The 12,912-nt window shown below is 37.0% G+C and overlaps 1 protein-coding gene across 2 annotated transcripts in view; it reads right to left on the bottom strand.

The window, feature by feature from the left end:
• Positions 1-12,912, bottom strand: part of CSE1L (CSE1 chromosome segregation 1-like (yeast)) — a 41,876-nt gene that overhangs the window by 3,421 nt on the left and 25,543 nt on the right. For both annotated transcript variants that reach the window (XM_008591249.1, XM_008591250.1), the window contains exons 15-22: positions 7,147-7,283; positions 5,565-5,668; positions 3,776-3,873; positions 2,206-2,356; positions 1,853-2,061; positions 1,359-1,456; positions 1,173-1,258; positions 705-786 (exon numbers count right to left, since the gene is read on the bottom strand). In XM_008591249.1, coding sequence (XP_008589471.1) covers positions 705-786; positions 1,173-1,258; positions 1,359-1,456; positions 1,853-2,061; positions 2,206-2,356; positions 3,776-3,873; positions 5,565-5,668; positions 7,147-7,283 — 965 coding nt within the window. The remainder of the gene's footprint in view (positions 1-704; positions 787-1,172; positions 1,259-1,358; positions 1,457-1,852; positions 2,062-2,205; positions 2,357-3,775; positions 3,874-5,564; positions 5,669-7,146; positions 7,284-12,912) is intronic.

Raw genomic sequence — 12,912 nt, 5'->3', positions numbered from 1 at the left:
CTGCTTTGCTCTCTAGAAAGATCGTGCCATGCACAGCAATGCATGAGACTACTGATTTCTTCACAATCCCTATTGTTAGTAACTATGTTTTCAAGTACTACTTTTGAGATCAATTCATTTTTAGTCAATCTGGAATGTTTTGGATATAATTCAGGTACTCAAATCTAACCTTCCCCAAAGAGCTTTTCCCCTAAGAGTTGTTCTCTATCATTTCTTTATAATCCTTCCATTTCCCTACTAATGGAAAATGCCCCCTATATACCAGTGTACTTCAAAAAGATCATGGAAAAATGGAATTAAAACATTAATCCTTCCATGAACTTTTTGAAGATCCCCTCGTACATTCTTTGTATATACAATACACTAGATAAGTCAAAAGCAAAGTTTTACTGGCTCCAAACTTTTCTTATCTGAAAAATCATGCTGTTGGCCTTAACAAAGGCAGGCTCCTAGAGACAACAATGATCATCTAACATAACACAACACACTAACTATGGAGGAGAATGCCAGGGGGTAGAGTGACTTTGAGAATTAGGAAAAGGATTATGGTATTTTTTTTTTCATATCACCCAACACCTCAGAATATTTTGAAAATCACAAAGATACTACCTCTACCAAGAACCATGAAATCATCTGGTTTACACTAAAAGAGATGAACTAATTTTCTTCTTTTTAAAAATAAAATAATAATAAAACAAACTTACTTTGGTTGTATACCATCAAATATTTCCTGTAGTGCCAGAGCCCCATATTTTATGCAGTACAAATTAATAAAGACTAAGAAACCTGTTGAAAGAAGATGCAGAATGTCAACATGGAGGACTCACTGCACTAAAGAAGTGGTGGTTTAGTAGAAGTCTGCCAAATGAAACTACACATAATCATTAAAACCCAATATTAACATATACAGTATCTGCCTTTGTATTATAGACATTTACACACTGTCTCTGATTTATATTTAATGTTTTGACATCAAAACTTACACAAACCAATCTTTGGGACACAATACATTTGATACTGATTTAGTGTTTGGAAACATGAACATCTTAAAATATTTTATATATGAAGCTCATAAATGATAAAAGGTTTATCAGTACCCATGGAGCCTAAGGGTTTTAGCTAGCTACTTTCCTTCATCACTTCTGTAGGAACACCCAAATGATTTTACTTACTCTTGATAAACTTTGTTGTTTTGGAATTCTGAAGTCTTTGGAATAGTAGAATGAAGATTTGCTTCCTGTATTGGTCAACTGATTCACTAAAAAATTAAATAAAAGCAACAACATAAATTTAGCATTTTTCTGAGTACCTAACAAAATCCTTTATTAAAGGCACAACAAAGTTATAGTCATACTCACGGAGGCATGTGCTCTATTATACTGTTTAGAAGATAAAAACCTTGGTGGTCATTAGCTTTGGATGCAATCAGCTTCTGGAAGACACCTAGTAATCCAGGCTACAACAAATCAGATCAAATAATAAATAGTTAAACAGGCAAGGATTATTCCAGAAGTAAACAGGTGATACATACCTTGAAAAGGCGTTCATGTCACCATAATCTAATTAGCCTTTTCTCCTTAATATTTATTTCTGAAATGTTGGGGGAAAAAATCCCACTGCAGTAAGCCCTTAAAGTTTAAGTTCTTGAAATTAACCTATTTGGCTTTTTAAAAATTTTCCACCATGTATATAAATAATAACTTAAGGGTACTTAATTATAATAAAACATTTTCTAGTAATTACTTCCCTTTTTATTAAATTTAATTATTCAAAGTAATTTTTTAAAATGTGCCATCCCTAGATTCTCCAAGCTACCTTTTAGAAAATTAGATACAAAGTAAATCTGACTCACAATTTTGTCAGCTGCAGCACTTGCTATTGTATTTGAACCACGTTCTAAGAATGCTTGGAGAAGCCTCACTAGAGCAGGAATATTTCCTGTTCTTTCCCAAAGCACTGGCTGAAGTAGATGAGGAAATAAGGCCATGTAGGAAGATGGGATGTCATTTTTGTGTGTTTCCAGAAGCAAAGACATCACTTGAAAGACATATGGAATAAATTCTGTTGATAAAAGTAAAACAGAACTGTCAGCTTCAAAATGAATGGCTCTGACACAAAAGGCACATATTTGTTAGGCAGGGTGCACTTTTTAACTACCTTAATATTTTATTCCCATTATAAAGAAAGTAACTTCCTTTAACTTACCTTGTACATCATTTTGCAAAATTTCAGTAAACACCAGAAACAAAGCCTCCTCAAAATTTACAACAGCAGCAGGGTTAGCTTTGCAAGTTATTCTTATGGATAAACAGATAGCTTCAAACATGTAGTGATTAAAGTGAGGTTTGCTTGGGTTCTGAAATTTTTTAAAAAAGGTAATTAATAATCCAAATGACCATATTAAATATCTAAAATAAAACACATCTAACCTTTCTAAAACTCATTTAAAGTAGATGCCATCTATTTTATTTAAATCAGCATTAAGAAAAAAAAACACCAATTACACTAAACTAGTGCTTTTTTGTTTGGATTTTTTCCTTAATGGCCAATAGTCCATTAGGAAAAAAATACTCACTTCACAGTTACAAGGAGGTGATTACACAAGCCTCAGCTCCCAGAGCTGTTAACAAACTTGTCTTAAACCCGTGTACTTTCGTAGAGCTGTCACTGTAAACACTGGTGGAAGAAACAGGCAGGAGCAGGGACACACAAATCCTTGCTCTACCACAAGCCCTGTATGGGATGTTAGTCAAACCTTAACTTCTGTGGGCCTCAATGTCTGCATCTACAAAGTGATGATCCTCTATTATCAGCAGTTCTTAATTTTCTTTTTAAGCAATGAAACCCCTATTTTCCTTCGAACAAAATCTTTCTTGGAAGGCTAGCATATAAAACTGATTAAATCAGAAGATGAGAGTGTATATATATATTGGAAGCAAGGGGGACAGGCAGAAAACTCTGCTTCCCTTTTCCCTCCTTCACCCAAAGCTCAAAGTAGTCCAAAACCCTTACCCAGAACTCAAATGGAAAATAATCACTCTGTTTTCCAAAGTCCTCCAAACTTTCTTGGAAGGCTAGCATATAAAACTGATTAAATCAGAAGATGAGAGTGTATATATATATATTGGAAGCAAGGGGGACAGGCAGAAAACTCTGCTTCCCTTTTCCCTCCTTCGCCCAAAGCTCAAAGTAGTCCAAAACCCTTACCCAGAACTCAAATGGAAAATAATCACTCTGTTTTCCAAAGTCCTCCAATACTTCCTACAAATTTATCTCATTTTCATAAAATAATTAGGAATAAGCATCTAGAGAGGAATTTTGTCAGCCTTAAACTGATTTTTTTATCTCCTAAAACTTAATAGTAAACTTTATTTTCAGGAAATAAGAATAAGGAAGAGGAGACACAGGACTTTAATCATCATATTACAGAAGTCCAAACAGATTTTTATGTCCATTTAGTTAGTGCAAAGCCTACTTTCCTTCATCTAAGATAATTTTGGATCATCCACACTTTAATTTTCTACAATGAATGTATTACTTTTGTAATGAGAATAGAAACGTACTAAAGTTTCTGAGCCTACACTTAAAGGTGGCTGCTGTTATGTCTCCAATCTGACTAATGTTATCCCCACACTTTCAGGAAAGTAATTAACTGCTGCTCAGGAAGAATTCACAAACCTTTCTCCAAAGCCTCACTTACTGCCAAAATGTTCTGGGCCCAAACAGTTTGAAGCAAATTAAAAAACAACCACACTTTCAAAAGTGGCTTTGTTACCTTACTAACAGCTAATAGCTTCTGTGTAAGCTGAGTGATGAGAGTAGGGATGTAGGGGATTATGGCTTCTTGTAGGAGGGAAAAACTTCTCATGATAGCTGTAAAATATAAAAACAGCAAAAACAAAGAGTTCAGTTAAATTTTAAAATAAAACAGTGATTGGGGGGAAAAACCCCATTAATTCATCAACTAAAATCTTAAAGAGGCGTGAACAACCCCCAGATAGCTTTTCAGATTTAAAAAGAATCTAAATTTCCCTTCCTTTTAAAATGGGGACGGGGTCAGCAACAAAATTTAGCCAAGAAATATTGAGTATTTATTTCCAGAAGGCCAAAGAGTTAAAGAATTTAAAAAGGGACAATAAAAAATAATTAAGTGACTAAAGAGGCAGATGAAGAAAAGACAAAATGGATTGACATGGTCAGAGCAGCAGAGTATGAGAATTGTTTCCAGTCTCTTTCACTTACTAATCAGTGACAGGAAATGCTTACCCCTAAAGGAAACATGATCTCAGCCTATAGGAAACTGAAAGAGAAGGCCACCTACCCATCTCTCTCAAAAAGAGGGGGAGATTTTTATTAGGCTCTCCTAAGAAAATATAAATATAAGGCCACAGCAAGTCCATTTTGCAAAAATATTGCTCACTACCAAGATGCCTAAAAACATTTGGCATGAGAGAGAAATACACTTGTAAGCTAAAAATGTATGATAGTTCTCTTTCCACAAATAGTATTTCCAGAATTAATGCTTATTTTATTTTTTTAAAAAGCCAGTCAAATTTAGCAGTGGAGCATTGTAGACAAGAATGTCTATTAAGCAGACCATTTACTATATGCCAGGTATGAAAGAGGAAGTTATCTTCTCTTGCCTCCTAAACTTTGCACATGATGTTTCCACAACCTGAGCCAAAGACTCACTCACTCTTGAACAAACTACTACCTATCTCTCACATCGCAGCTTAGCCTTCTCTTCCTAGAAAAAGTCTTTTCCCTGACCTGGGTTAAGAGGGTTAGAGGATGGATAAATGCCCCTACTCTGGGCTGCTACAGAATCCTTTCATTCACTCACACAACAGTATTTATTGAAAAGGTATTATATACTGTACGCTCTTGCATACCCTACAAACACAGTAATAAAGACCACAGACCAATTAGCCGCTCTTGCAGAAATGGACATTAAACAACAGTAATTATACATCACTATTTAAAAAACACACAAATACACACCTAGACACACATGTACACACATGTGTACACACCAGGAGTCCTGACCCAGGCTGGAAGGATCAGGGACAGATTCTTTGAAAAGTGTTTCCTATGACCTAGACACTGTGCTAAGCTCTTGAGATTCAATAGTGAAAAAGACTTAGATTGTCCCTGAAGTCAGAGCTGGCACCAGGACACCCTCCTAATGTAGCACCTGGCAGATGGTTACAGCTGCCTGTGTCCTTGGCAATATGTATGAAGGAAGAATCTGTGTGGAGTCTACCATGTGCACTCATGTTTCACCAAGACCTAGCAGAGCACAGTCAATAAATGTTGCTGCATAATCTGATCTTTGCCCTCAAGAAATTCAATCTAGGAAAGGAAAAAAAAGGAGTTTGCTACATTTCTATAATAAGCGGTTCTATATCAAGTTCTATATTTTTCTGAAAACACTATTACTAGTCAAGAAAACATTTTTCATTTAAAAATATCTAAACCTACCTCTTTCTTGGCAAACAGTATGTGTTTACCCTTGTAATGTGAGATTAGATAGTTACAGTACGTACACCAGGGAAACAGCCTACCTTTCATAATATATTCATTTTCTGAAGAGCCAGGAAGTGTGAGAGCTTTGAAAAGGTTTGTTAGCAGAATCTCGACAAACGGTGCGATTTCTGCAGCTGTAAAGCTATAGATGAAAAAACAGCTTTCAGTCACTGCCAACTCTTGAGCTTATCACTGTGGAATAACCTTGGCAACTACTAAATCACACTTCTCGGCATAAAACTGAGCCATCTCCCACCACTGACAACAGGCAGACAGCTTAAAAAAATAATTTTTTACATGCGCTCATGTTATGCTCCTAAGAAGGCACATCTGGGACCAAACACAATTGAACAAACGAAAAAACCAGGTAAACCCAACATCACTTTAAAGCTGCAAAGGTTGTCCCTGTCTATCACCATCAAAAACATAATTGGGAACCACAGGGGTCTTGGTGGTTGTCTATTTCCCCTAGAGGTGGACTGGATTCAGAACTGGTTTCTGCATCAATTTTGGGCCTAAAAATGGTACTGGCTTAACTCATCTCAAAAAGATGCCCTTTCAACCCTTAATTGGCCACTCAGAGTCTCTGTACTTCAAGTTCGTGGTGAAGAAAAGAACCTAGAACTGTTTTCCATCTCTTACCCAAAACTCAGATTCAAGAAATAACACTGTTGAAGAATGGCCTGAAAGACATGCAGACCACCCATTCCTCTACATTTTATCCTTGGATAAGGCCAGAAGAGCTACTTTCTTGGCCCCTAGAGAATTACTTTACTCAGCTGTGTCCTACCTCAGAACTTAGCGAGATTACAAAAACAGACACATGAAAATAATTTATATGATGTCATGGAGAACACTGCTACTACACAGTATTCTCATAATGAAGACCAACTTCTGAGATGCCTTCAGAGTAGTCATCCCTCAGTATCGGGGAATATGTTCCAGGACCACTCCTGGATACCAAAATCTAGGGATGCTCAAGACCCTGATATGAAATGGTATTGGCATATAACCTATGCACATCCTCCCATATACTTAAAATCATCTCTAGGTTATTTATAAAACCTAATACAATGTAAATGCTGTTATACTGTATTGTTTAGGGAATGATGGAAAGGAAAAAAGTCTGTACATCTTCAGTACAGATGCAATTTTTTCCCCCTGAATATTTTAGACTTGCAGTTGGGTTGAACCTGGGGCTATAAAACCCAGAGATATAAAGGACTGACTGTAACTGTTTTAATCTCATGAACATTGTGAATACTTTAATTCCCTAAGTTTCCTTCTTTGTCTCGGGTGTTAGGAGACTCAAAGTAAAATCTGGAGTTTCTTTAACTATTAATAGGATCCTTTGGCACACATTTCTGTTTATTAACCTTATCCCAGTTATTTTCATTTGCTCCAATTTACTCTATTTAATTTTATTGTCATAACATATCTATTTTGGTAAGCTGCCTCAAATCCTTTTGGAATGAGTCAGAATATAAAATGAATAAAAAGTACACTTTATTTTTCTGACTACTAATGAAACTATGAAAACATTCAGAGATATCTCTGACCAATACAGTCCAGCCCCCCACCCCAAGCGAAAAAAATATAAATTGCTTATCAAATACTTACAGAATGGCGTTGTTAGGCCCTCTCATAGTAAACAGTCTTTCAAGAGCATGAGCTGCATAAGTATGTACAACAATACTTTCAGCTTGAAGATGATTAATCAAGAGAGGGATAGAGACTAAGAGATGTTCTTTTGGTACCTGAAAAATACAACATACATGTTCTAAATCTAATGATGCTACCACCTTTGAGTAAGACAATTGAAAGAACAGAGATTGCTGATTTTAAAAAGTTTTTCCTTCTAGCTCTGTTATAATGGGAGATAATACAGTTGAGAAATTGAAACTTCTATCTTACATGGTACAATTTCCATTCGCTTTTCCCATTCTTTTTCTGAGCACACGACTATGATGAAGGTAAAATCTTGCAGATAAATGAACACCATAGAATAATATCAGACTAAGATATTACCAAGGAGAAACAGACTAAGATTTCACCAATTCTTAAGATCTGTACTTTTACACTAGCAGATATTTCTTGGAAAAGACATTTAACCTCTTTGTGCCTCATTTTCTCTCCCCTACCCCACCAAAACGGACAAAAATAAGAATACCAATCTTCATCGGAAACCTCTAAAACTTAGTCTTTAAAGTAGAACAGCCTGGCAAGGTTGCACAGAACCTTGGTAAAACCTGCCAAAGACACATTAAAATTATAAGTCAAGAAATAAAAGAATCATCCACAGGAAATAAACTGTGGCATATTCTTACAGTGGGAAACTACACAGCTATAAAAAAATGAAGTATAACTACATCTACTAAAATGAATAACTCTCAAAAATGATGTCAAACACACACAAAAATGTATAAACCATTATATAGTATATCTACAGTATACAAATAAAAATTTTAAACCTATAGGGTACAACTTAATCTTTGTAGAAACATAAATATGTAGTAAAAGCATAAAAAAAAGCACTTACATTGTTATAAAATATGCTAAATTCATTACAGTGGGAGAAAGGAACAGGGCAGGGAGTGCCTGGGGATGTCTCCATTGCCTATTTAGGTTTAAATAATTATGACCTAGAGTTAAGATTTGTGGGGGTAATTTGGGAAGTCATTTTATTACTCTCTATTCCTGTTCATGTGTTTAAAATATTTTGCAAGATGACAGTATTGTTATTGGGCAAAGTGTCAGATGAATAAGATGATTAGACATTTTGGTTTTTGCCTAAAATTAAAGTGACTTAATGTGTTAAGAATCAGAAGAAAAACTACACATTTTTAAAAATTAAGACCAACAGTCAGACAGAAAAATGGGCAAAAGAATATGAATTGGTAATTCATAGGAAAAAAAAGAAAATGGCTCTTCAAATGGAAAGACACTCATCAGAACATAAAATAAGAGAAATGTAAATTAAAACTGCAATAAGCTACCATCTGAGATTGGCAAAATTCCAAAAGACTCTAATTGAGGAAACAGGCATTCTCAATTCATTTTCCCCCCCTCGATTCATTTTTATTTTTATTTATTTATCTTTTAAAAGATGACCAGTAAGGGTATCTTAATCCTCGACTTGGTGTTGTCAGCACCACGCTCACCCAAGTGAGTGAACTGGCCATCCGTACATAGGGATCCAAACCCGTGGCCTTGGTACTGTTATCAAGACCACACTCTCCTGAGTGAGCCAAGGGCCGGCACTTAATTTTTTAAATAAATACAACATGAGGCTGGCTGGTTAGCTCAGTTGGTTAGAGTGTAGCCTTATAACACCAAGGTCACGGGTTCAGATCCCCCAACCAGCCAGCCACAAAAAAAACAAACAAAAACAAACAAACAAAAATTACATAACACCTATGGACATCCATTTGACAACATCTAGCAAAATTACATATGTATCTACCCCTCTAATCTAGCAATCCTTTTTTTTTCTTTTCCTTTTTGTCTTTTTTCGTGACCGGCAACGGATCGCAACCCTCAGTGTCGCGCCCGTACCGGACCGGGACCGGCAACGGGATCGCAACGCTCGGTGTTGCTCCCGCACCTTGCTCAGCCAGTGAGCGGCCGGTTTGTATGTGGGATCCGAACCCTCGGCGGGAGCGCTGCCGCGCTTCCCAGGCGGCACACTGTAGCAGTGCGCCACCGGGCCGGCCCTAATCTAGCAATCCTACTTCTAGGAATACAACCCAAAGATACAATGACAAAAACCCAAAGTGACAAGATACACAAGGTTATTAAAAAGGATATTATTTAAAATAGGGAAAGACAGAAAACACCCAAAATATCTATTTATGGAGGACTGGTTGCCAAATCATGGACGAGCTGCTAAATCATGGACAAGCCACCAAATTGGAATACTATGCCCCTATTAGAAAAATGAGGACAACCTGTACATACTACTATAGAATGATACCAGAATTTAAGTAAAAAAAACCAAGGTACAGTGAAGACAGACAGACCAATGAAATAGAACAGACCCAAGAAATAAACCTCCCCATATACAGTCAAATGATTTTTCACGAGGGTGCCAAAACCATTCAATGGGGAAAGGACAGTTTTTTCAACAAATGGTGCCAGGAAAACAGGATACCCACATGAAAAATAATAGAGTTGGACCCTTTACCTAACACCATATATGAGGGAACTTCAAAAAGTGCAGGGAAAAATAGAAGATATCTTTCCATGCACTTAAAAAATAAAATAAAATAAAATAAAAGATGACGGGTAAGGGGATCTTAACCCTTGGCTTGGTGTTCTCAGCACCACACTCCGCCAGTGAGTGAACCGGCCATCCCTATATAGGATCCGAACCCGTGGCCTTGGTGTTATCAGCACCACACTCTCCCGAGTGAGCCACGGACCAGCCCTTTTCCATGCACTCTTTGAAGTACTCCTGTACAAAAATTAACTCAACGTGGATAAAAGACATAAATTTAAGATCTAAAACTATAATACCCTTAGAAGAAAACTCGGGGCAAAAGCTTGGTAATGATTTCTTGGACAGGACATCAGGGGCACAGGCAACAAAAGAAAAAAACAGACAAAATGGACTTCATGAAAATTTTACCTTTGTGCATCCAAAGACAATAAAAAAGAGTAAAAGGCAACTCACAGAATGGAAGGAAATATTTACAAATCATATATCTGGTAAGGGAAAAACACCCAGAATACAGACAACTTCTTGAACTCAAAAACAAAAAGCAAGTAACTCAGTTCAAAAATGGGCAAAAGACTTGAATACAGTTCTCTAAAGAAGATATACAAATGGTCAATAAGCACATAAAAAGATGCTCAACACCACTAATCGTTAGGGATATATAAACCAAAACTATAATGAGATACCACCTCACACCGATTAGGATGACTACTATGGAAACAAACAAACAAAAACCCAGAAAATAATAAGTTTTGGTAAGGAGGTGAAGAAATTGGAAAACTTGTGCACTGCTGGTGGGAATGTAAAATGGTACAGTCACTGTCGAAAACTTAAAACAACTAAAAATAGAATTACTATACGATGTAGCAATTCCACTTCTGGGTATAAACCCAGAACTGAAAGCAGAGTTTGGAAGAGATTTATTACACTCCCGTGTTCACAGAAGCATTATTCACAACAGCTAAAACATGCGTGCAACCCAAGTGTCCAATAATGGATGAATGGATAAGCAAAATGTGGTATATACATATAATGAAATCTTATTCAGCCTTAAAAAGGAATGAAATTCTGACACATGCTACCATATGGATGACACATGCTACAATATGGATGAACCTGGAGGACATTATCCTAACTCAAACAAACCAATCACAAAAAGACAAAAGGGTACTGTATGATTCCACTTTTATGAGGTAGATAGAGTAGTCAAAATAAAATCATAGAGACAGAAAGTAGAATGGTGGGTGCCATGGGCTGGGTGGAGGGGGAATGTAGAGTTACTTTCAGAATTTCAGTTTTACAAGATGAAAAGTATTCTGGAGACAGATGGTGGTGAAGGTTACACAACATTATGAATGTATTTTATGCCACTGTAGTGGATTGAATTATGTCCCCCAAAACTCACTGAAGCTTGAATTGTGTCCCCCAAATTTTATGTATTAGAAACAGCCCACTTGACTGTAAGGAGGGTGTAATTGTATGGTGGGGCCTTGAAGAGGTGATTAGATTATAGGGCCATGCACTGGTGAATGCATTAAAAAAGGTGGTCCAGGGCATGGTTCTGAGGATTTTAAAAGAAGAGGGAGGTCTGTCTCTCTGCATCCACCATTTTGCAATGTGAGACCCCTGGGTCACTGTTGCCACCACCAGATGGACTTTGGACTTCCTGGCCTCAGAAACTATAAGCAATAAATGTCGTTTTTCTTTATAAATAACCCAGTCTCAGGCATTCTGTTATAGCAACACGAAAGGACTAATACAGCCACTGAACTATAAACAAAAATGATAAAGATGGTAAACTTTATGTGTATTTTACTGTAATTTTTAAAAATTGGGGAAGAAAAAAGCAAGGTACAAAACCGTATAGCATGCTCTTCTGTGCAGAAGGAAGGGAAAATATAAATACATGTAGAATAGGTATTAGGTTATGTTTGCAAAAGTAAGTAATAAAGAATAAACCAAAACTCAAAAATTTGTTACCTTAGGGAGAGGGAGGGAATAGGGTATAAGGAGCAAGGATGAAAGCTAGACCTTTCTGAACATACTTTGCTTTTTAATTTTTTTAAAAAGATGACCAGTAAGGGGATCTTAACCCTTCACTTGGTGTTGTCAGCACCACGCTCTCCCAAGTGAGCTAACCGGCCAACCCTATATAGGGATCCAAACCTCTGGCCTTGGTGTTATCAGTACCACACTCTCCCAAGTGAGCCACGGGCCGGCCCCTACTTTGCTTTTTTATTGTTTGACTTTAGAGGCACGAAAAGCAACCCCTCTCATGCTCCCCTAAACAAAAACAAAACAAAAAACCTATAAGTGAATGAACCTAGTAACTGTTCATCAAGGTGATGTAAAAAACGCACAGAGAATTATTTCAAGTTACTTTAAGCAGGGAATTTTTTGACTATAGGTACTTAATTAGATAATATTCAAAGGATATAAAGACCACAAAGAAATCAAACTGCAGTCAGTAGTTACTTTAGTAAGACTACAGGCATTATTATTTTGAAACTTTATAACCATCTTAGAACAAAATAAACAAGTGATTATAGATACAAATATAACATCAAAAAGGTTATATAAAATCTTGAGTTTTATTTATAATCTTAAATTTGAATTGGGAACTATTTTTATTTCCTTCTAAATCTATTTCCTGGCTCTCCCCTGTGAAAAAGCCTAGAACCAATGACAACTTATTAGCAATATCCCTAGTACCCAGATGATGGTCTTTAAACAACCTTTCCCAACCTTTGGGAGGTGGCTAATTCTAAGGTCTGTGGCAGGAAATGAACCTAGAACATCTTATCAGGAATGAAAGGAGAGAAGCTATCAAGGCTAAGTTTATATCAAGAGGACACAGGAATCTGCATGAAGGGGCCCTTAGTGGCGAAAGATGAACAACTCCAGCATTAAAAAAACTCAGTTGGGGGCCGGCCCGGTGGCGCACTGGATAGTGCGCTGCTTGGGAAGTGCAGCGGCGCTCCCGCCCGAGGGTTCGGATCCCACATACAGACCGGTTCCCGCTCGCGAGGCGCGGGAGCAGCGCCGAGGGTTGCAATCCCGTTGCCGGTCCCCGGTCCGGTACGGGGGCAACACTGAGGGTTGCGATCCGTTGCCGGACACGGAAAAAGACAAAAGACAAAAAAAAAAAAAAAAAAAAAAAAAAAAAAACC

Source organism: Galeopterus variegatus, unplaced genomic scaffold, assembly GCF_000696425.1.
Source record: "Galeopterus variegatus unplaced genomic scaffold, G_variegatus-3.0.2 Scaffold6787, whole genome shotgun sequence".
NCBI lineage: Eukaryota > Metazoa > Chordata > Mammalia > Dermoptera > Cynocephalidae > Galeopterus > Galeopterus variegatus.
Note: the sequence above shows the minus strand (reverse complement) of the source record. Positions and strands in the feature narration are given on the sequence as shown.